This window comes from Muntiacus reevesi, chromosome 1 (genome assembly GCF_963930625.1).
Source record: "Muntiacus reevesi chromosome 1, mMunRee1.1, whole genome shotgun sequence".
NCBI classification, from domain to species: Eukaryota; Metazoa; Chordata; class Mammalia; order Artiodactyla; family Cervidae; genus Muntiacus; species Muntiacus reevesi.
The window spans coordinates 75376231-75399735 of NC_089249.1; the positions used below are offsets into that span (position 1 = coordinate 75376231).

At 41.7% G+C, this 23505-nt stretch overlaps 1 protein-coding gene across 3 annotated transcripts in view; it reads left to right on the top strand.

The window, feature by feature from the left end:
- The window catches only part of FCRL5 (Fc receptor like 5), a 63598-nt gene that overhangs the window by 16860 nt on the left and 23233 nt on the right, over positions 1-23505 (top strand). For 2 of the 3 annotated variants that reach the window (XM_065901594.1, XM_065901596.1), the window contains exons 3-10: positions 1362-1616; positions 2706-2957; positions 3247-3531; positions 5839-6108; positions 10547-10810; positions 13478-13756; positions 15025-15303; positions 22233-22511. In XM_065901594.1, the coding sequence (XP_065757666.1) occupies positions 1362-1616; positions 2706-2957; positions 3247-3531; positions 5839-6108; positions 10547-10810; positions 13478-13756; positions 15025-15303; positions 22233-22511 (2163 nt within the window). The remainder of the gene's footprint in view (positions 1-1361; positions 1617-2705; positions 2958-3246; positions 3532-5838; positions 6109-10546; positions 10811-13477; positions 13757-15024; positions 15304-22232; positions 22512-23505) is intronic. The other variant, XM_065901595.1, reaches the window with a different exon arrangement.

Sequence of the window (23505 nt, forward strand, 5' to 3'; positions counted from 1 at the left end):
TCTCTGGATTCTAGCTAACACCTTGTCCATTCCTTGCTTTACCATAATTAGCTATGATGGACTTTTTATTTATTTTTTTGATAGTGAAACAGTTAAGTGTTTATTAGGAGGAAAAAGGGTACAGTGCATGTGGATAGATACACAGGCAAACTCAGAGAGAGAATTGTTTCATCATGGTCATTTAAATCACTTACATGGGGCATTTCTTCCTGGTTCCCTTTGGCCAATCATTTTGATTTGCCTGGTTCTGAGTCTGTATTTGGTATATCTAAGGATCCTCCCACGTGTGTGTACACATCTCTTAGCCAAGATGGATTCAGGTGAAGAGACCTGTGTATAGATTGAGCATCGCTATTTTTCTTTTGATAGGCAAGAAGTAAATTTATTAATATAGGATGCTTGTAAGAGATGCAAATGGGCAGGCGAGGAAGCTCTGTCCCCAGGATTGAGTGGGCTATAGTTTTATAATGAAAAAAAAAGAAGAGGGGAGAAGACCTCTTTCTTCAAGTACTTGTAGATGCAGACATAAGGCATACATCATTAGCTCCTCCTTCATATTAGGCAGAAAATTGTCTGACCCTATGAGGTCAAACTAGGATTATCATATTAGTGGAAGGGTGGTGACAGTTCTTCCGTCTAGTGACCTGGGGCATATCTTGTGGTTTTGTTTATGGTTTTATAATTAAGCAAGCTTACTTCATTGACCAATGTTCCAATAACTTTCTTGGGCTATCATTAACTTGCAATGGCCTCCCAAAGTTTCCTAAGTTTCCTTCCCTATCTATGGTCCCCTACTAGGATCATCACTCTCTTTCGTCAAGGAGCTTTCTAGTTGGGAAGGCTTTCTTGACTTTGAGAATGAGAAATATGTGGTCTTATCTTTATCTTTTTCTGTATATCATCTATAAAATGAAAGTGTTAAGCAAGTTAATCTCTCAAGCTTTCGTCAGTGCCAAAATCTTAATATGATTTATCCCCTTTTTTTGTGCAAAGTGCAAAACTGTGATTTTAACAACTCCTTGGGAAGTTCTTATGAGTTTATGAAAATGATAAAGTGGCAGAGGATGACTTTTTCCAGGATCCAATTCCATAACAGACTAACCAACCATTTTTCCTATTGACATTTGGCAGTGAATCTTGCTGGTATTGCAATCTTGAAACCACTTTGCTCACTGCCGTCTCCTCAGCAGACACTTTCTTCTGGGTGAGCGCTCTGGTTGAAACAAAGCCATGAACAGTGATCTTTCCCAGGGGATTTCTTGGGGATCCTCCAAAGTCAAAGCCTCTGGTCTGTGCCTCACAAACTACTGTGATGGGACTGTAGGCCACTCCACCTCAGATTCTTTCTTTTTCCTCCACAGCAACTGAAATAAAATCTGTAATTTCCCTCCAACCTCCATGGACCACTCTCTTCCAAGGAGAGACTGCAACACTGACTTGCAAAACATTTCAGTTCAATGCAGCACAGAAAGTAAAATGGTACCGTTGGTATCTTCCTGGAGAAATTCAAACTGAGACAACAGAAAACACCTACGAGGTCCGTGAATCTGGAGGGTACAAATGCCAGGCCCAGGACTCACACTCAAGTGATCGTGTGGACTTGATCTTTTCCACAGGTGGGAAAGAAATGAAAGGAAAAAAAAGTTTGGGAATAATAAAGTGACTCAAAAACCAGCTGCATTTACTAATGCAAAAACTATAGAACTAGGGCCCAAGAATTTATATATATTTACAAGCTGCTCAGGTAAAAGAAAATTTGAGGAGCAATTTATTTGAATGGTTTCTGAATCTATGTTTAGTTTGAGGCTTATAAAATTTATTTGGAATAAAAATCTATGTGAGGATTTGTTAATATTTTATAGATAGGTAGATAGAAGATAGGGAGTAATTTCCATTTCTGTCTTAAAACCACCTATTTTGAATGAATTTGAGGCAGTATCATTCTAGTTATAATATAATGCTCTTTAATTTAGTGAAAAAGGAACAGTATAGTAGCAAAGAACTAAGAAAATGCTTAGTCTCTTTGACCTGACAATTCTTCTCTTAAGAATTTGCCTACTGAAATAGTCATAGATATATACAACCAAAATTGAAGAATCTTAAATGGTCAAGAAGAGAAAATTAATTAAACAAATTATCTTACTGTCATTGAAGGAAAATGTTGTGGTCATTGAAAACCAGGTTAAGGAATGATATTGATGACATAGGAAAGTATTCATAGTAAAGTAAGTGAAAAGCAAGTTATCGAATGGATAAATATTTTAATTTCATAAAAAGAAATACATACAGACTTTTATATACATGCACATAGATAAAAGAACTGGAAAATATATGCTAAAATCTGGGTGGTGAGTTGATAAGATTAATTTGCATTTCTGTTTTAAGCATTTTCTCAAGCATATGTGTTCCTTTTAAAGCCAGGGAAAAAAGGGGTTTCCCTGGTGGTCCAGTGGTTAGGACTCTGTGCTTTCATTTCAGGGAGCATAGATTTGATCCCTGGTTGAGGAACTAAGATCCCACAAGACATGTGGCATGGCCAAAAATAAATAAATTAATTAAATACATAAAATCAGAAAAAAGAAATGATGATTACTTTAAGAATCCTTTTTTCTAGTCCCCAGTCTTTTAAAATCTTTTAGAATAATAGTGAAAAGAAGGGAGAAATAGTCAGAAGAAACAAACAGCTGCCCTTGTGTTTCCTACAGCCTACCTGATCCTGCAGGCTCCATCTGATGTGTTTGAAGACGACTCCGTGGTTCTGAGATGCCAAGCAAAGGCAAACATAGTACTAAATAACATGACGTTGTACAAGAATGGAAGAATCCTGGAAACCCTTAACAAAACCTCTGACTTCCATATTCATCAAGCAAGTATGAAGGACAATGGTGAATATCACTGTAGGGGAGCTAAAGATAATCACTTTGTATCTTCAAACAAAATTAAAATCGTAGTCCAAGGTAAAGTGTTCTTTATTTTGTGAAATAGGTTAGTCAAAATGAGGACTTCTGAGATTGTAGAGGATAAAAAGGGCGGGCTGAAATGCTACTGAATCTCAGAGAGCATTCCTACAAGGAATAGAGAAAGTACTACTATGCTTTGGGCTGAAGGATATTAGCAATCAAAGGCTGCATCTTTTCTGCCTGCTTTTGTATGTTCTGCTTGTGGGTTCTGAGGATGAACTGTGTTTTTATCCAAAGCAGTTCCAAGCCTCAGTTCCCTGAGAAATATTGTGATCCTTCCCTCTAGAGCTGTTTCCAAGTCCCGTGCTGAGAGCCAGTTCCACCCAGCCCACCGAGAGGGACGCAGTGACCTTGACCTGTGAGACCCAGCTCTCTCAACAGAGGCCAGAAGGCCACCTCCTGTTCCGCTTCGTCAAACAATCAAACAATGTGGGGTCAGACTGGAAAAACTCCCCAGAATTCCAGTTCTCTCACATACGGAAAGAAAACTCAGGGTCTTATTGGTGTGAGGCACGGAGAGTGAATTCCCTTGTCCAGAAACGGAGCCAGGAATTACAGATACAGGTACGAGGTAAGTGTTAGTGGGTTCTGAGATTTGCCAGAATGGGGTTGAGAAGGGCCGGGCAGAATGACACAATAGTTTGTTTTTCTTTCAGTACTGTGAGACACAACTTGTTCTTTTACCTCTGAGATTTGGCTTCCTTGACACCTTTTTTTTTTCCTGGTGGGCCTATAGGCATGGGTTTCCCAGGTGGTGCTAGTGGTAGAGAACCCGCCTACCAATGCAGGGGACATAAGAGCCCCGGGTTCAGTCCCCGGGTGGGGAAGATCCCTTGGAGCAGGGCATGCAACCCACTCCAGTATTCTTGCCTGGAGAGTTCCATGGACAGAGGAGCCTGGCAGGCTACAGTCCACAGGGTCACAAAGAGTTGGACACAACTGTAGTGACTGAGCACACAAACATACACTATAGGCATAAACCAGATGCTACCACAGAGCCCTTTGACTGAGCTAGATGGACTCTACTCAGCCAGATAGAAAGATTCGTAGAATGCTAGATGCCTGGAGCTGAGCACTTGAGAATAAGAAAACTAAAGGACAAGAGCTTGGGGAGCAAATATTTCTTACTGGATGTATTTAGGGATGATGTTTTTCCCACTGGGCTTCCCTTGTGGATCAGATGGTAAAGAATTTGCCTGCAATACCAAAGACCTGGCTTCAATCCCTAGGTTGGAAAGATCCCCTGGAGAAGGGAAAAGCTGTCCACTCCAGTATTCTGGTCTGGAGAAGTCCATGGACAGTCCATGGGGTCACAAAGAGTCGGACACAGCTGAGCGGCTTTCACTTTCACTTTATACTCATTATTGCTTTTTCCTAAGTCTCTGAAACTGTATAGATCCTCAAGCATGAATGCTAACCAACGGTTAAATGCCTCTTCTGATTTATTTTGGCCTATTGATACTCAAAAGAGCATTAGGAAGGATGCAGATCTGGGGTGCAGGCTCTCCTGAGTGAGGAAGGAGTGAAAATGGTTAGCATTCTCCATCAGTTTGCTCCCATTCCCAAGCAAAAGAGATGATTCCATGTTTCTTCAAAACTGTCTGAAATTGAAAGTGTTAGTTGCTCAGTCCTGTCCAACTCTTTGTGACCCCATGGGCTAGAGCCCACCAGGCTCCTCTGTCCATGGAATTCCCCAGGCAAGAATACTGGAGTGGGTAGTCATTCCCTTCTCTAAGGGATCTTCCCAACCCAGGGATCAAACCCAGGTCTCCCACATTGCAGGCAGATTCTTTACCATCTGAGCCACCAGGGAAGCCCTTGATATTAGTTTAGATATTATTAATCTTTGTTCTCCAGTCATAGGCAACATTTTTTTCTTAGGTATATGATTTGGACTGGACAATTCAGTGGAAGTGGAGAGGGTGTTGCTCAACAGTTGCAACACAGTGATTTCTAGCACAGGATCTCCCTTCGTGTTACTGATGGAACCCAGACCCCAAATCCTACTCCTTATCTGTTCCCAGGTATCTTCCTTTGTTCTTCAAGCCTCCAGGATGACTCAAAAAGGCTTTGCCCTTAGCCAATATCCTAGTGTAAAACCATAACCACCTGGAGTGCAGAACACTTTCATCCCAGATTTTCCTATTTTAGGAGGACTGTAACAGGTCCACCTCCTCTGACAATATAACTGACAGGCAGAGGTGTTAAGAAGTGCTTATTCCAGGGCAAGCTTGCTGTATATGCCAACGACTGATTTCCAACAAAGCACCGACGTTGTCACAGCTTCAGAACAAGTACCTCCAGGGCCAAGTCTTCCTGTCCTTCGCCATCCGCACCACTTCAATGTTGGGCACTGGGAGTAATTTCCAGGATGACTGGCCCATGCTTTGTCAGGAAGGGCATGAGGAGAGGGTGGGCATTTTATTCCTTGTGGAATAGATGCTTCCTGGTGGCTCAGATGGTAGAGAATCTGCCTGCAATGTGGGAGACCCGGGTTTGATCCCTGGGTTGGGAAGACCCCCCTGGAGAAGGGAATGACTACTCACTCCAGTATTCTTGCCTGGAAAATCCCATGGACAGAGGAGCCTGGTGGGCTCTAGTTCATGGGGTCACAAAGAGTTGGACAGGACTGAGCAAATAACACTTTCAGGAACTGGTGGATGCTCCACCAGTTCGTTAGGAATTGAAGTTCTCCCAAACCATTGTCTCTCCAACACTTTCTCCCTCTTCCCAAGCAGAAATCTCAATTACCCCCCAGGTCAACTTCACATTAGGTCAGCAGACTTAGCCCTTCCCTTTCTGTGACTCATTCTTCTGTGTGTCTCATTCTGTGACACCCCAATGCCAAGAATCTCACATGTCATTTTTATTCATTTAGAAATTGTCCGAATACACCACTACCCAGAGTTCGTGTTTGAAGGTCAGGAGCTGGTTCTCATCTGCTCAGTAAATGGAGCTCGAAAGCCCATCACAGTCTCCTGGTACAAAAGACAAGACAGACTGCAGAAGGACATAGAGCTTCAAACTTCCTCAAAAACAGAATTCACGATCCCTGTGGTGCAAAACAGCGATGCTGGAGAGTATTACTGTATTGCCAGAAACAGTCACTTTTCCAAACAGAGCAACTCAGTGATCATCAGTGTGAAAGGTGTGTCTGCCAAGTATCATTTGCAGAATGGCTTTTCAAACTTTGTAAAGATCATGAGGTGGTTGAGTGGGAGTGGGTGTTGATTGTTGCCAATAATTTACTGCTATGAATAATCTACCAGAAGTTAAACTAGCAGCAGGGAGATTTAGGGGTAGAATGGGTGGGAGCTTTTGGAAACTCCTATAAATGAAGGACAGAGAAAGTATTCAATGATTGGCTTATGTGTGGGGTCTTCATATTTAAAATTTTCTTTTTAAATGCAATAGTTCCTGAACAAATAGAATTTTAGAGCTGGAATGATCTGGGGCCATGTCTCTTGATAGGAGGGCCCTCTTTCTCTTGTAGTAGATCACCTTCTCTCTGTGTCCTCATATATCCTTTCCTCTCTGTCCTTGAAGGCAGAAAGGTCTCTGGTATCTTCCTCTCCTGTCAGGACGCCAGTCCTATCTGATTAGGGGATCAATCTTCTCTTATGACCTCACTTAACCTTTGTTGTTGTTCAGTCTCTAAGTTGTGTGCCACTCTTCGCAACCCCATGGACTGCAGCATGCCAGGTTCCCCTATGCTTCACTATCTTCCAGACTTTGCTCAAATTCATGTTCATAGAGTCAGTGATGCTATCTAACCATCTCATACCCTGCCACCCCCTTTTCCTCTTACCCTCAAACTTTCCCAGCATCAGGGTCTTTTCCAATGAGCTGGATCTTTGCAACAGGTGGCCAAAGTATTGGAGCTTTAGCTTCAGCATCAGTCCTTCCAATGAATATTCAGGGTTGTTTTCCTTTAGGATTGACTGGTTTGATCTCCTTAGAGTCCAAAGGCCTCTCAAGAGTCTTCTCTAGCACAACAATTTGAAAGCATCAATTCTTTAGGACTCAGTCTTCTTTATGGTCCAGTTCTCATATTCATACCTGACTGACTACTGGAACAGCTGTATCATTGATGACTTTACTGACCTTTGTCAGTAAAGTGATATTTCTGCTGTTTAATATGCTGTGTTTTAGGTTTGTCATAGCTTTCCTTCCAAGGAATAAGCATGTTTTAATTTCATGGCTGTAGTTACCATCTGCAGTGATTTTGGAACCCAAGAAAAGAAAATCTGTCATTGCTTCCACTTTTTCCCCCTTCTATTTGCTATGAAGTGATGGGATCAGATGTCATGATCTTCGCTTCATTGAAAAAGCCAGCTTTTTCACTCTCCTCTTTCACCTTCATCAAGAGGCTCTTTAGTTCCTCTTTACTTTCTGCCATTAAAGTGGTGTCATCTGCATATCTGAGGTTGTTGATACTTCTGGCAATCTTGATTTCCACTTGTAATTCATCCAGTCTCGCATTTCACATGATGTGCACTGCATATAAGTTAAATAAGCAGGGTGACAATATACAATCTTGTTATACTCTCCCCAATTTTGAACCAGTCCATTGTTCCATGTCTGGTTCTAACTGTTTCTTCTTGACCTGCATATAGGTCCCTCAGGAGACAGGTAAGGTGGTCTGGTATTCCTGTCTCTTTCTTAAAAAAAAAAAAAAAAATGTTTTATTTATTTATGGCTGCAATGGGTCTTTATTGCTGCACCTGGGCTTTCTCTAGTTGCAGTAGGGGCTACTCTTCATTGAAGTGAGGGCTACTCTTTGTTGCAGTGAGCAGACTTCTCATTGCAGTGGCTTCTTTTGTTATGGAACATGGGATCTAGGTGCTCGGGCTCAGTAGTTGTGGCAAACAGGCCTAGTTGCCCCACCGCATGTGGGAATCTTCCTGGACCAGGGCTCAAATCTGTATCCCCTGCACTGCAAGGCGGATTCTTAACCACTGAACCACCAGTGAAATCTGGTATTCCCATCTCTTTAAGAGTTTTCCACATTTTGTTGTGATTCACACAGTCAAAGTCTTTAGCATTGTCAGAAGCAGATGCTTTACTGGAATTCCCTTGCTTTCTCTATGATCTAACAAATGTTAGCAATTTGATCTCTGATTCCTCTGCCTTTTCTAAATCCATCTTGTACATCTGGAAGTTCTCAGTTGACATACTGCTGAAGACTAGATTGAAGGATTTTGAACATAACCTTCCTAGTGAGTGAAATTAGCACAACTGAATGGTAGTTGGAACATTCTTTGGCATTGCCCTTCTTTGGGATTGGAATGAAAACTGACTTTTTTCAGTCCTGTGGCCACCGCTCTTTTCTAAATTTGCTGAAATGTTGAGTGCAGCACTTTGACAGCATCATCTTTTAGGATTTGAAATAAGTCAGCTGGAATTCCATCCTCTCCACTAACTTTGTTCATAGTATTGCTTCCTAAGGCCCACTTGACTTCACACTTCAGGATTTCTGGCTTTAGGTGAGTGACCACACCATTGTGGTTATCCCAGTCATTAAGACCTATTTTGTATAGTTCTTCTGTATATTCTTGCAACCTCTTCTTAATCTCATCTGCTTCTGTTAGGTCCATATTGTTTCTGTCCTTTATTGTGCCTATCCTTGCATGACATGCTCCCTTGGTATCTCCAACTTTCTTGAAGAGATCTCTAGTCTTTCCCATTCTATTGTTTTCCTCTATTTCTTTGCATTGTTCATTTAAGAAGGCCTTCTCTCTCCTTGCTGTTCTCTGCAACTTTGCATTCAGTTGGGTATATCTTTCCCTTTCTCACTTACCTTTTGCTTCTCTTCTTTCCTCAAATATTTGACAGCTACTTTTCCTCTACAGTGGTGTGAACTTCTATCCATCATTCTTCAGGCACTGTGTCTACCAGATCTATTCATCACCTTCACTGTATAACCATGAGGGATTTGATTTAGGTCATACCTGAATGGTCTAGTGGTTTCCCCTACTTTCTTCAATTTAAGTCTGAATTTGGCAATAAGGAGCTCATGATTTGAATCATGGTCAACTCAAGGTCTTGTTTTTGCTCACCATATAGAGCTTTTCCATCTTCAGCTGCCAAGAATATAGTCAATCATCTAACCTTAATTATTTCCTTAAAGGCTCTATCCACAAATACAGTCATATTGGAGGTTATGACTTCAATATATGTATTAAAGAGGGACACAGTTCACTCCATGACACCATCCCCATTGACTTTGAATAAGTGTCTCTATCTTGTGGGCTTCATCCTTCAACCAGTTCAGATACTATCATACCCCTTAATATGTCTGCAACCTCTCTCGCTCCCCTTTCTTGATCCCCAGCATCTGCAGAACTCACCATTTTTCTCTTTTCTTTCTTTATCCTTTGAATTCCTTTATGCTTGAGTTTCTAATCAATCATAGCAGTTCTCAAATAATTTCTCTATCCCAGAGTTATGGAGATATCGGTTGTTCCAATCAACAGTTAATTATTTTCAATAACCATTGTGCAAATCCATGTAGGATACAGCAACAGGTAGTAACATCAGTCACTCCAACCACGTAACTATGCTTACTGCTGCTGCTAAGTCGCTTCAGTCGTGTCCGACTCCATGAGACCCCATAGACAGCAGCCCACCAGGCTCCCCCATCCCTGGGATTCTCCAGGCAAGAACACTGGAGTGGGTTGCCATTTCCTTCTCCAATGCTTGAAAGTGAAAGTGAAGTCACTCAGTCGTGTCTGACGCTTAGCAACCCCATGGATCGTAGCCTACCACGCTCCTCCGTCCGTGGGACTTTCGGCAAGAGCACTGTACTACACTACCTCCTTTACCAGTATCTTGCCCTCAGTACTGTTAAGGTAGTTGTGGTAGCGACAGGAAAATAGCTTTGACAGAGCCCTGTGCTGTTCCCTTCATTGGTGGCAAGCTCCACTTCCACTCTTAAGGAGCTGGTGTTATTTAACTTTGGAACAGGACTCAGGAGACAGACTTAGGTCCTGCCTGGCCCTGAAAACATCCTGCTGAGTTACCACAGACAGATCTCCTAACCTCTTCCTGACTCAGTTTTCTCACCTGTAAATAAAGAGGGTCAGGCTGGATACAGGGAGAGTGTAGGAACAGAGAAGATTCTAGAAGAGTATGTGAATGTGGGACAGAAAAGAGAAAAGGGCAGAGGCCTGAGGCCAATCTCAGCAAAGGAAAAAAGGAGAGCAGGGACTGACAGGAAGACCAAGAGTGGCTTGGGCAGGTGAGGGGACAAATCTTCCAAGTCATATGGCAGAGGGAAGGGGCAAGGTAAATGTGTCGGTCTGATGGTAGCAAAATCAGGGATTTCTTCCCCAAAAACATCATTTCCCCTGGAAAATGGGAGTAAGGTCACCTAACAAGGGGAGATAGAAGAGGAGAAGGGCCAGGTCTGGTGGAGAAGGAGCAAACCTACATGGAGAATAGGAAAGAGCTGGGGAGAAAAGTCAGGAGACGGTGGGCTATCCTGAAAGCCAGCGGACATGAGACCGGACATTTCATTAGCCGCTGATTGAGAGCTTCAGGAAGTGTCAGGAGCAACTGCTGACTAAGTTTTTTCTGTCCCTTAGTCCCTGTGTCTCAACCTGTCCTCACGCTCAGACCTCCTGGGACCTGGAATCTTGTGACAGATAAGATGAGCCTTCAGTGTGAAGTTCAGAGAGGTTCTCTGCCCATCTGGTACCAGTTTTTTCATGAAGGTGTGTTGCTTGAGGAGGTAGAATCCACTTCAGAGAGAAAAACGTTCCATAGATTGTCTCCGACTGAAAAGCACTCTGGAAACTACTACTGCACAGCTAACAATGGCCTTGGCCCTCAGTGGAGTAAGGTTATGAGTAAGTAAGCCTCTCTATCATTAGTAAGCCCTAGGTTCTGTTGGAGACCTGTACTTGACCTCTGTCCCTGACTGCTCCAGAAATGTGTTCCCACCTTCAAGTTTCGCTTACTTTTTCATCTGGCCAAACCAATGTCCTTCTCAATACCCCAGCTCACTGAGACAGCTATCCTGATGCTTTTGAGCCTGGTTCCTTCAGCAGCCCGTGTGCCATTGTGCTCCTGGTTGCCTGCATAGCAGCTCTATCTTTCCTGGACCCCAACCTCTGAGGAGTCAAGTGCTTCTCTCTTTGTCCTCTTGTCTTGTGAACCCCCCCTCCAGATTCCTGATTTTCATCCATTACACTGTCCCCTGTAGCCGCAAAATCATTTCTCCCTGAGGCACAGATTTATCTCTTGTCCCTTTCATATCAGATACTGATCACTTACAGTGTACAAAACCAAGTAATATGTAAAGATAGGGAGCATGATCATAGTTACTACAAATATGACCCTCTTTTTAAGAAAACATTTATTGGAGTGTAGTTGAATTACAGTGTTATATTATTTCAAGTGAATACAAAGTGAATCAGTCATACATAAATATATACACATTCTTTTTTAGATTCTTTTCCCATACAGGTCGTTACAGAATATTGAGTTAAGTTCCCTGTGCTTCACAGTAGTCTTTATTAGTTATCTCTTCTATATATAGTAGTAATGTATATGTCAGTCCCGATCTCCCAGTTTATTCCCTCCCTCACTCCTTTACCCCCTGGTAACCACAAGTTTACCATAAGTAAACCATAAGTTTAATTCAACATAACTACATTGAGTAAGCTCTTTTAGAGTCGGTTAGGTAGCAATGTGAGAGGGGCCCAAATGGGGAAGGGCTGGCAGCAGATCAAGGGATAACCACTGTGAGCCAAGAGGGACTCACCTCTGCTTGCTTGAGTTAAGGCCGTGAAGGTGAATGTCAGCTCAACTGAGACAGGTTTCAGTTGAGCCTTGAATCTCAGTTTTGTGTCATCTATGTGTGGCCAAAGTCCAAGCCCAATTTTAGGGAGCAGTGTGATTTGGGTTTGTACTGATGGTAGAGAGTCCAGTTCTGGCTGGTCCTGGATGCAACCTGTTTTCTCTTCTGTTTGGAAAAAAAATTAAAAAAGCAGAGCTAGGCTGGAGATAAACCAGAATGCAGCCCCTCCCACAATAGATACTCAAAAGATTTTGAAGGAAAGGATCAGGGAACCCTGGAAGGAGACATCAAGTGAAAGAGACAGAGAAGCTGTTCTCCTGACATCCACAGACCCAAGGAATTTGGAGGCAGGATGTCATCATCAGATACTCTCAGAGATGAATGAAGTTCTATAGAATGGCTCCTTTATCCACCTCCTAAGTAATTACCGCATACATTCTGTATGCCAGACTATACTGACATCTAAGGATACATAGACTAGACCAACACTGTAGGAGTATTTAACAAAGTGAAACCAAGTGAGGGAGAGTTTTAAGCAAAAGACAGTAGAGGCCAAGTCAGAGAAGGCAGAGCTGATATATGATGAAAGATAAGAATTGAGTCACATCCCCTGAGTTTAGCCACAAAACACTGAAAAGAAAAGTGGAAGAATACAGGTGATAACCTGGTTTGATAGCTGGGTTTGATGGCTGTCTCACCACGTACTAGCTATGCGATTTAGTCCCAGTGGGCCTTTTCCTCATCTGTGAAATAAAGGCAGTGATAATAGCTTCCCAGGATTGTTTTGATCATTAAATTAGTGTTTCCCTACATATGTTTACAAATGATATATGGCAAATACACACCAGACACATAATTAAAAACATTATATTATATCATGTGAGTGAGTGAGTGAAATCGCTCAGTTGTGTCCAACTCTTTGCAACCCCATGGACTGTAGCCTACCAGGCTCCTCCGTTCATGGAATTTTCTAGGCAAGAGTACTGGACTGGGTTGCCATTTCCTTCTCCCATATTATATCATAAGAGTCTACTATTATCACCATTATCATTATAATCACAAACATGAAAAATCAAATTTAGTATGTTGGTGGGGAAAAATAAGGTTGTATTGACCAAAAGGTCAGAGTGAGAGAGAAAAGTAGAGACAATGCTTCTTCTATGAGTCTTTCCACAGAAAAGAAACAGACATTGGGAACATTAAATGCAGATAGGGTTTTGTTTTGTTGTTTTACTAAAGGGGAGAGGATTAAACACATCTAAGTGGTGTTTGGAAGAAGCGAATAGAGACAGAGAATTTATATCTGGGACACATGGAGGTGAGCTCAGGGTCAAGAAAGAGCAGGATCCTCCTTGAGTTGGTGGAGGGGCAGCTTTTCCAAAGTCACCAGACAGGGGAGAAGCAAGAGGCTGATGCAGGTAAACAGTGTGAGTCTGGTGGCAGCAAAATAAGGGACTTCTTCCTCAATAACATCAATTCCTCTGGAAAATGGGAGTGAGGTGACCTAACAAGGAGAGATCGGAAAGGAGAAGGGCCAGGTCTAATGGGAAAGAAGACCAACAAGGAGAACAGGAGAGAGCTAGGGAGAAAAGCTAGGTAGGCTCTGGGCTGCCCCGAGTGCCAGTGGCCATGAGACAACATTTCACTAGCCACTGATTGACAGCTTCAGGACATGGCAGAAGCAACTGCTGACTAAGGTTTTTCTCTCCTTCAGTCCCTGTGTCTAAACCTGTCCTCACCTTCAGCTCTCCTGGGACCAGGACTTCGGTGGGAATTAAGATGAGCCTTCAGTGTGAAGTTCAGAGAGGTTCTCTGCCCATCTGGTACCAGTTTTTTCATGAAGGTGTTTTGCTCAAAAAGAGAGAAGCCATTTCATGGAGAACAGTGTCCTATAGCTTCTCTGTGACTGGAGAGAATTCTGGAAACTACTACTGCACAGCTGACAATGGCTTTGGCCCTCAGAGAAGTGAGGCCATGAGCCTGTCTGTCACCGGTAAGCCCCAGGTTCTGTTAGTGACCCATCCCTGGCCTCTATCCTTGTGAAAGTGAAAGTTACTCGGTCATGTCCAACTCTGTGACCCCATGGACTATATAGTCCATGGAATTCTCTAGGCCAGAATACTGGAGTGGGTAGCCTTTCCATTCTCCAGGGTATCTTCTTAACCCAAGGATCAAACCCAGGTCTTCCACATTGCAGGCAGATTCTTTACCAGCCAAGCCACAAGGGAAGGCTGGCCTGTATCCTTGACCCCTCCAGAAATGTGCTCCCACCTTCAAGTTTCCCCTGCTTCTTCCTCTGGCCAAACCTATGTCCTTCTCAACACCCAGGTTCTCTTGAGACAGCTGTCTGCTGCTTTTGAGCCTTGTACTGTGAGTAACTCAGATGTTGTCACACCCCTGGCCTCCTGCAGGTCAGTTCTCTCTCTCCTGGACCCCAACTCAGAGGAGTCATATGCTTCTCTCTCTCTGCCCTCTTGCCCTACCAATCCACAGATTTCTGATGTTCATTAATTGCATTGTTTCCCATAGCTACAAAATCAGTTCCCAGGGTCACTGAGTTGTCACTTTTCCCTTTCCTATCAGATACTCCTAGATGGTTCAGTGGTAAAGAATCCGCCCACCAAAGCAAGAGATACAGGAGATGCTGTTTCGATTCCTGGGTTGGGAAGATAGTCTGGAATAGGAAATGGTAACCCTCTCCAGTATTCTTGCCTGAAAATATTCCATGGACAGAGGAGCCTGGTAGGCTGCAGTCCATGTGGTCACAAAGAGTTGGACATGACTGAGCAACTGAGCACGCAAGCACTGATCATTTACAGATACAAAACCATGAAAGGTACAAAGACAGGGAGCAGGATCAGGGTTATACCAAAGATGTCCTTCTTGAGTCAGCACTTTTAGAGCTGGTTATGCAGCAATGTGAGAGGACTCAGAGGGGAGGGGATGGAAGCAGGGCAGGGGGCATCCATTCTGAGTCAAGAGGAATTCACCTCTGCTTGCTTTGCTTAAGGTCCCAAAGTCCATCAAGGTGACTGTCAGCTCAGAATGAAGTTAAAGTGGTTTCTGCTGAGCCTTGAATCTCAGGGTTGTTTTTTTTCCCCCATCTATGTGTGGCCAAACTCCAAGCCCAATTTTAGGGGGCAGTGTGATTCGTGCTGTCCTGAGGGCCAGGGGACATAAGACTGGATATTTCATAGTCACTGATTAACAGCTCCAGGCAGTGGCAGAAGCAATTGTTGACTAAGGTTTTCTCTCCCTCAGTGCCCGTGTCTCAACCTGTCCTCAGCCTCAGCCCTCCTGGAACCCAGATTCTTGTGGGAAATGAGGTGAGACTTCAGTGTGAAGTTCAGAGAGGGTCTTTGCCCATCTGGTACCAGTTTTTTCGTGAAGATGTGTTGCTCACAAGGACAGAAGCTACTTCATGGAGAACAGTGTCCTATAGCTTCTCTGTGACTGGAGAGAATTCTGGAAACTACTACTGCACAGCTGACAATGGCTTTGGCCCTCGGAGAAGTGAGAGCATCAACCTCTCTGTCATTGGTAAGCTCTGGATTCCTGCTAGTGACCCATCCCTGACTCAGATCCTTGTCATGCCAACTCCTTTCAGCGATTTTTACGGATCTTCCAGTTTCCTACTCCATCAACCTAATGCCAATTTTGTTTCCCTTCTCAAAGAACCATCCATCTGTGGGCTTCAGTCCTCATTCAGCCCTCACTCAACCAGGCCCCTAAAATAGCTCAATGCCTTCCCCCACTTTTACCAAATGAATTCATTTTCTCAAAAGCCCCTGGTGCCTCAGATGGTACAGAATATGCCTGCAATGCAGAAGACCCAGTTTCCAGCCCTGGGTCAGGAAGATCCCCTAGAGTAGGAAATAGCAACCCACTCAAGCATTCTTGCCTGGAAAATTCCATGGACAGAGGAGACTGGCTGGTTACAGGCCATGAGATCACAAAGAGTTGAGACTAATACTTTTATGTTCTCAAATTATTTTTTCAGGCCCTGCATGTTCAGTCTCCAAGCCAATTTCTCTTAACTGAATGCACAGAAGCATCTCATATCTCCCCACTAATACCTACATATTAATTTAGCTGCAAGCTCAAGCATATGGACATATAGTGGGCAAGAGCTTACTTTCTCCAAAGGGTTCTGAAACAGTTCAAACTCTTGCTGCTGCTACTGCCGCTAAGTAGCTTCAGTCATGTTCAACTCTGTGCGACGCCATAGATGGCAGCCCACCAGGCTCCGCTGTCCCTGGGATTCTCCAGGCAAGAACACTGGAGTGTGTTGCCATTTCCTTCTCCAATGCATGAATGTGAAAAGAGACAGTGCATTCGCTCAGTCGTGTCCGACTCTTAGCAACCCCATGGACTGTAGTCTACCAGGCTCCTCCATCCATGGGATTTTCCAGGCAAGAGTATTGCAGTGGGGTGCCATTGCCTTCTCCAGTTCAGACTCTTGCAGTAGGTTTAAAGAGGGCTGAAAGTGAAAGGAAGGGAGGAAATGGCTTCCTGAAAGCCAACTCACTGGTTTTTCTGGGGTTTCTGAGATCTTTTGACTTAACCCAATAATAACACAAGTGTCATTTCTTTGTATTATGCTTTTTATAGTTTTGTTGCAGTATGACATATATTTGTAAATGTATACGAATCATCAGAGTATAGTTCATGGTTACCCATAGAACCATGAAAAAGTTTCATTTTAGGAGCAAAATTACTTCCGTTTACTCTTGGAATCTTTGTGTAGAAGAGAGTGAAAGTTGTTTTCTTTTCAAAGAAGCAGAAAGAAAGAGAAATCTTGAGTCAGATGTATCAGATCATTTTAGATAAGAAATAAAAAGACCTTGATGTCTCGGGGGGGTGAGGGTTAACTAAGTAAATCCAGGGAATTAAAAAAAAAAAAGGAAGACAACATATCTAGATTCATGGAAACGGAACTGAGAGATTTCTCAGAATTCAACTTATTTCTCAAAAACAGATTATAATGATGCTTGATGAACTAGATGCTTTCATTATTATCTACTCCTAGCCCTGCCATCTGTTTCCTTTCTCTGTCCTTCTGCCCCATGTTTCGTATTGCTCCTAAGTGCTTTCCACTCTCATTCTTAAGACTTCTATCTTATGACTTATCTTGCCTCAAACCTCCTGCAAATTTCATCACTGACTGCCTTAGACTTTGGAATAGGACATCCTACTCTATATTTCAACATCTGCCCCAGCTGCCAGTGCTGTATGGCTTGCTACCAAAGCAGTGCTTCCAACAAGTCTAATTAGCTAAGCAGCCTAACTCTAAGACACCTCAGAAGCCACAGGCAAGTCTATACATGAAATGTTCTTAAACCAGCTGCCCACCTCCAGTTCAACAAGTGATGGCAGAGGGAGCAGGCTCAATTGGGACAACATAACATATAATGAACTACATTGAAGAAAATACTTTTTCTAGGAATGATATACACAGCAAGACCTCTGAGGTTTCCTAGAAAGAGCCAGTGTACATGCAAAACATCTTTCTTGAGTTGTGTGATATCAGTGTGGATAAGAATATCCAAATTCTAGCTCTAGTTGTGAAAATAATTCATAATTTAGGCAAATTTAGTTCATAATTTAGGCAAAATTTTAAAATTTTCTTTGTCTTACTGTTTTAACTTTCTCTTGAAAGTTAGATAAGACAGTAATTAGTGTCCCTTAAAGTCCCGGAATTCTGTGATTTGAGTTGGAATAAGAACCCAAAGATAATGAATTCATGATTCTCTGGAAGAAATGAGGTGAGGGTCCATGAGTGTCCCTTTTTTAAACTGGAAAAGCAAGGAAGAACATCACTTTGACAGAGTCTCATCATCCCTCAGGGTGGTGGGGAGGAGTTAGGGGAGTCACTTTTAAGGTTTGATAAACAGGAATTAGTCAGAGTATGATGGTAACTACAAGTGTGGTCTGGTCAGAACTTTAAATTAGGCAAGTTCCCGTTATGGTCTGTGGTCTTAGGAACCCATGGGTCCATCTGGAGTCCTTATTACTTTGGTCCTATCTTGAAACTAATCAGTCTGAAAGATCTCTTGCTCCTTGACAGTTCTTGTTTCAGATCATAGTAAAACATGACCAAAGGAAGACACTGCCCCTATATAAATTGTTAAGTAAAGAGATTATTTGTGAAATGTAAATGCTCTGAGATTCAAACTCTAAAGCCTGAAGCTGAGCTATCTAGAAAGTCCCAAGTCCTAAGACATCCTCTTTCTCATGATCATGTTTTATTTTCTTCTCAAATTTAATGTTATCTAAAACCCTCTTATTTCTTGTTTCATGTGTATCTTCCTCAATACCAGAGTATAAGCTTCATGAGAATGGAACCTTTCTAGTTTTGGTCTGCTCTGCATCCCTGTGCCTACTCAGTGTCTGGCACAAAGTAGGTCTTCAGAGAGCATTTGTAATTCCATGAACAAAAGTCTTTCAGGTGAGATGAGGAAGGAAAGATTAGGGAGAGAACACTGGTCTTCACATCTGCTTATACCAACTGAACATAAATAAATGAGCCTTAAATTAATGCATAAATTGAGAAGCTTCACTGTGAGCCATGCAGACTTTCTGGCAAAATAATCTGTCTTGTGTGTGTGGTTTTTTTTTTTTTCCTTTTTGAGGGAATATACCCCAAAAAGAAGACATGGAAATTTCGTGGGAATATAAACTGATAAGATATGCCCACTTTGAATCTATCAACACACACACATGCACACACATGCTCACACACACATACACAGAGCATTCTCAAGCAAATACAAGAGTCCAAATATAACTTTATTCATTGAAGTATAAGCCATAAACAAAAGAAGTCTAATATGGAAACTTCTGCATCGATGCATTTAAAACTATAAAAGGGAGAGAAAAGGCACAAAATACGTAATACTTTTAAGAAGAAGGATTGCTTCAGGAAACAAAAAAATTTTCTGGATATTCTTAATACAATTAAAGAAAATATGGACTCCGGTGGGGAGAAAAGTACAATGGGGAACTTAATGAGGTTAAAGAAGAGATGATAGGATTGCAGGAAAGAAAAACAAGAATATGAATATATATATATATATATCTCAGAGCACAGGAGAAAAATCAAAGAAAACAATAAAGCTATTTTAGAAATAAAATCCAAATTTGAAGGAGTAAGAATAGAATGCATACTTCTGAAATCTGTTAACAGAATGGAGTTGGTATGAGAAAATAATATGGAACCCAAGGTACAAACACACAGAAAAAGGAAAAAGGAAAAAGGAATTAAAAAATGGAGATCAGACAATGAAGACCACAAGTGTTGATAATTAAGTGTCTAAAGAGAGAAACAAAACTCAAAGATTTAATTAAAAAACATCTTGACTTGAAGAAAACTTAAGTATATAGATTAAAAGACATATCTTGATGAGGTTATTGATTTTCAAGGCTAAAATATACACGTGCACATGCGCAAGTATGTGTGGGTGTGTGTATGGTCAGGCAAAAAAAAAAAAAAAAAAAAAAAACCCAGTCATCTCAGAAAGAAAAATATTAAGTGGTCTTAGACTTTACATAGAAGTCAATACTAAAAGAGAGAAACAATGTTCAGACTCGCACTTTCAGAGGAGAAATGAGAATTGAGAATTTTATCAATAACCTCAGATATGCAGATGACACCATCCTTAAGGCAGAAACTGAAGGAGAACTAAAGAGACTCTTGATGAAAGTGAAAGAAGAGAGTAAAAATGTTGGCTTAAAGCTCAACATTCAGAAAACAAAGATCATGGCATCTGTTCTCATCACTTCATGGCAAATAGATGGATAAACAGTGGAAACAGTGACTTTATTTTTCTGGGCTCCAAAATCACTGCAGATGGTGACTGCAGCCATGAAATTAAAAGATGCTTACTCCTTGGAAGGAAAGTTATGACCAACCTAGACAGCAGTAGAGACATTATTTTGTCAACAAAGGTCTGTCTGGTCAAGGCTATGGTTTTACCAGTGGTCATGTATGGATGTGAGAGTTGGACTGTGAAGAAAGCTGAGCTCCGAAGAATTGATGCTTTTGAACTGTGGTGTTGGAGAAGACTCTTGAGAGTCCCTTGGACTGCAAGGAGATTCAACCAGTCCATCCTAAAGGAGATCAGTCCTGGGTGTTCATTGGAAGGACTGATTCTGAAGCTGAAACTCTAATACTTTGGCCACCTCATGAGAAGAGCTAACTCATTTGAAAAGACCCTGATGCTGGGAAAGATTGAGGGCAGGAAGAGAAGGGGATGACAGAGGATGAGATGGTTGGATGGCATCACCAACTCAATGGACATGGGTTTGGGTGGACTCTGGGAGTTGGTGATGGACAGGGAGGCCTGGTGTGCTGCTGTTCATGGGGTTGCAAAGAGTCGGACATGACTGAGTGACTGAACTGAACTGATATCAAATCAAAAAGACATTTTCAAAGGTGCAAGGATTCAAAGAACTTGGTACTCATTAATCCCTCTTGAAAAATTATTTGATGACAAACTCTAGCCCAGCAGAGATAAGAATCAATATAAAAGACTCAAAATGAAGAAACTGTGATATGAAAAGTGAATACTGAATTTATTCACATCAGTAGGTCTCAGCCTTGGCTGCATATTAGATTGATGCTGATGTATGGAAGAATCATCACAATATTATAAAGTAATTATCCTCCAATTAAAAATTAAATTAAATTAAAAATGAGTCATCTAGCAATATTGAAAAAGACATTTTACTAAGCTCTCTCCAGATCAATTTAGTTCAAAGTCTTTCAGATGAGGCCTCATAATCCCCCCCCGCCTTTTTTTTTTAACACATCCTCAGTTGAAAATATTGTACAAATAGGGTTGAAAAATCAGTGATTCAGACATAAAAATAAAAGCTAGGCAATATAAGAGCTATGGCTACAGAATAGAAAGCAACTATTATAAATGATAAAACAGTAAAAGGCAACAAAGGTCCATCTAGTCAAAGCTGTTTTTCCAGTAGTTGTGTATGAATGTGAGAGTTGGACCATAATGAAAGCTCAGCACCAAAGAATTGATGCTTTTGAACTGTGATGTTGGAGAAAACTCTTGAGAATCCCTTGGACTGCAAGGAGATCCTACCAGTCAATCCTAAAGGAAATCAGTCCTGAATGTTCATTGGAAGGACTGATGCTGAAGCTGAAACTCTGGAACTTTGGCCACCTGATGAGAAGAACTGACTCATTTGAAAAGACCCTGATGCTGGGAAAGATTGAAAGCAGGAGGAGAAGGGGACAACAGAGGATGGGATGGTTGGATGGTATGACTGACTCGACGGACATGAGTTTGAGCAAGTTCCAGGAGTTGGTGATGGACAGGGAAGCCTGGTGTGCTGCTGTCCATGGGGTCATGAAGAATTGGACACAATTGAGCAACTGAACTTAACTGAACTGAAAAAAGTTAAAAATACATGTAACAAAGAAAAATCAGTCAGAAGGAATAGAGGGAATAAAAAAAAAACAATTTTCTTCTTATTTCACAATGGAGGACAAACATTCATTTGGTAATTTAGAAAAATTAATGACATATTCAAAACTTTTCACTTTGCAAATAATTTCTGAATACTTTTATAGACTGCAACTCATCATTAATGGATTATAATTCACTAGCAGTCCATAAAAAATCAGTAAAGTGTAAGGTTCCCATAGGATAGAATAAGTAAATTCTTCAGACAAACAACTGTAAAGTTTAAGACTAGAAAAAGAGAAATCATAAGGAAAATAAGTCTGTGTGTTTATGTGACTGTAATTGATCAGAGAGTGGGGGAAGGAGACTCTTATAAACTGTGAGTGTAATCGCAAATTGGTTGAAACTTTTTGAAGAACAATGTAGTATTATATATCATTATTTGAATGCTTATATCTCAATTCCAGAAATCCCACTTGTAAGAATTTATCCTAAGACATATATTGACAAAGAACAATGATATATATATATATGTATATATATATACATACAGAATTGTGTATGGAGCCTTATTCAAAATTAGAAAATGATAACAACCTAAAGTTCCATAATGGGGAATTGCTTAAGTGTATTACAGTAAATTCATACTGTGGAATGCTTTGTGGTTGTTAAAAATAACCAAGCAATATTTACCCTAAAATATCAAATTTTAAATTTAAAAGGGTTGCTTTTTATGCATGTAAATTATACATCAATAAAACTGATTTTTTGAGTGAAATAGATTCTTAAGTAATAACATAGAATGATGGTCATGATAGTTTGCTAATTGGAAAAATCAGCTTGTAGACCAGTAAGTATCTTGTGCTCCCATGCATATATGTGGGTTTTTTATGCATTTATTTGTGTTGATAAGGCTGAGTGTTCTTACACATAGAAAAGATCTAGAAAGTGTTACCAAATTATCAACAGTGGTAACCTCTGGAAAATAAAAATAGAGGAAATGGGAAAAGATACTGATATCAACTAACTCGTTTTTGCTTTCAGTTCCAGTATCTCGCCCTGTTCTCACGCTCAGGGCTCCCAGGGGCCAGGCTGTGGTGGGGGACGTGGCAGAGCTTCACTGTGAGGCCCGGAGAGGCTCTCCCCCCATCCTGTACCAGTTTTATCATGAGGATGTCACCCTTGGGAGCAGCTTAAGTACCTCTGGAGGGGGTGCTTTCTTCAACCTCATTCTGAAGGCAGAGCATTCTGGGAACTACTTTTGTGAGGCCAACAATGGCCAGGGGGTCCAGCGCAGTCACATGGTGCCACTCAGCGTCAGAGGTAAGTGGAACCAACTACAGCACAACCAGAGACGGACCATCTCCCCCACCTTTCCCAGTAGCCGAGATTGGAGGCACCCCGGGGCCACTTGCTGTGGGACATCATTGCTAACCTGCTGTCTACACAGCCTCCATCTGAGGGCTCTGTATTCTACATTTTCAGGAACTTGAGCCTTCCCTTTGCTTGTTTTGTCTCTCCTGGCAGCAACACTGCAGCCATTGTGACCCAAAGTATCCTCATGTAGGATTAAAGGTTTTTCAAATGCAAGTTGCATCCTGGCCAACAATGATCAGCAAAAAAGTTTAAAAGAAATTATAAAGTTCAACCTGTCTCAGAAGAGATTTAGTTGGAGTTTCCTCTATCTGTCAGTCAGTAAAAAGGCCAACTCATTCTTTCATGGGCTCGTGAATTTTGCTCTAGCCTCTCCTGCCACTATCATAGGGCAGCTCAGATGCCCACCCTGAACTCCTGCTAAAAAAAGACTTCTCAACATCATTCTCCTGCATGCTCTCTTACCTGTCATCCAGCAGTAGCACTCTCTCCCACCTGGGCATCATGGGCTGACCTCCTAGTCATGCCCACTGTCAGTGCAAGCTTGACATCGCTCTCATAGTCTTCCACTGTATACTCTATCATCATTCTATGACTCTAATGTCCACATGGGGGACCCACTCAACACCATGGCTTGTCATCCTTTCCACAACTCTCATCCACTCCCCTGTACACACACTACTCTAATTACCTGACCACAGCCTTCTATCCTTCTGTTTGTTTCTTCAACTTCTCTAATCACTTTTGTCCTCAGACCTCAACAGAACTCCCAGTTCATTAACACCTTTACTTCCTCCCAGACAATTTCACTCGTGGCTCCCAACCACCCTAGTGAGTATTTGTATCCATCCAGTAACTTATCCTTCCTCTTCCTAAGGTACAGACTAGAAGACTGCTTCCTATGAAAGGTGAAAATCACCATCTCATTTCTATAATAGATTCC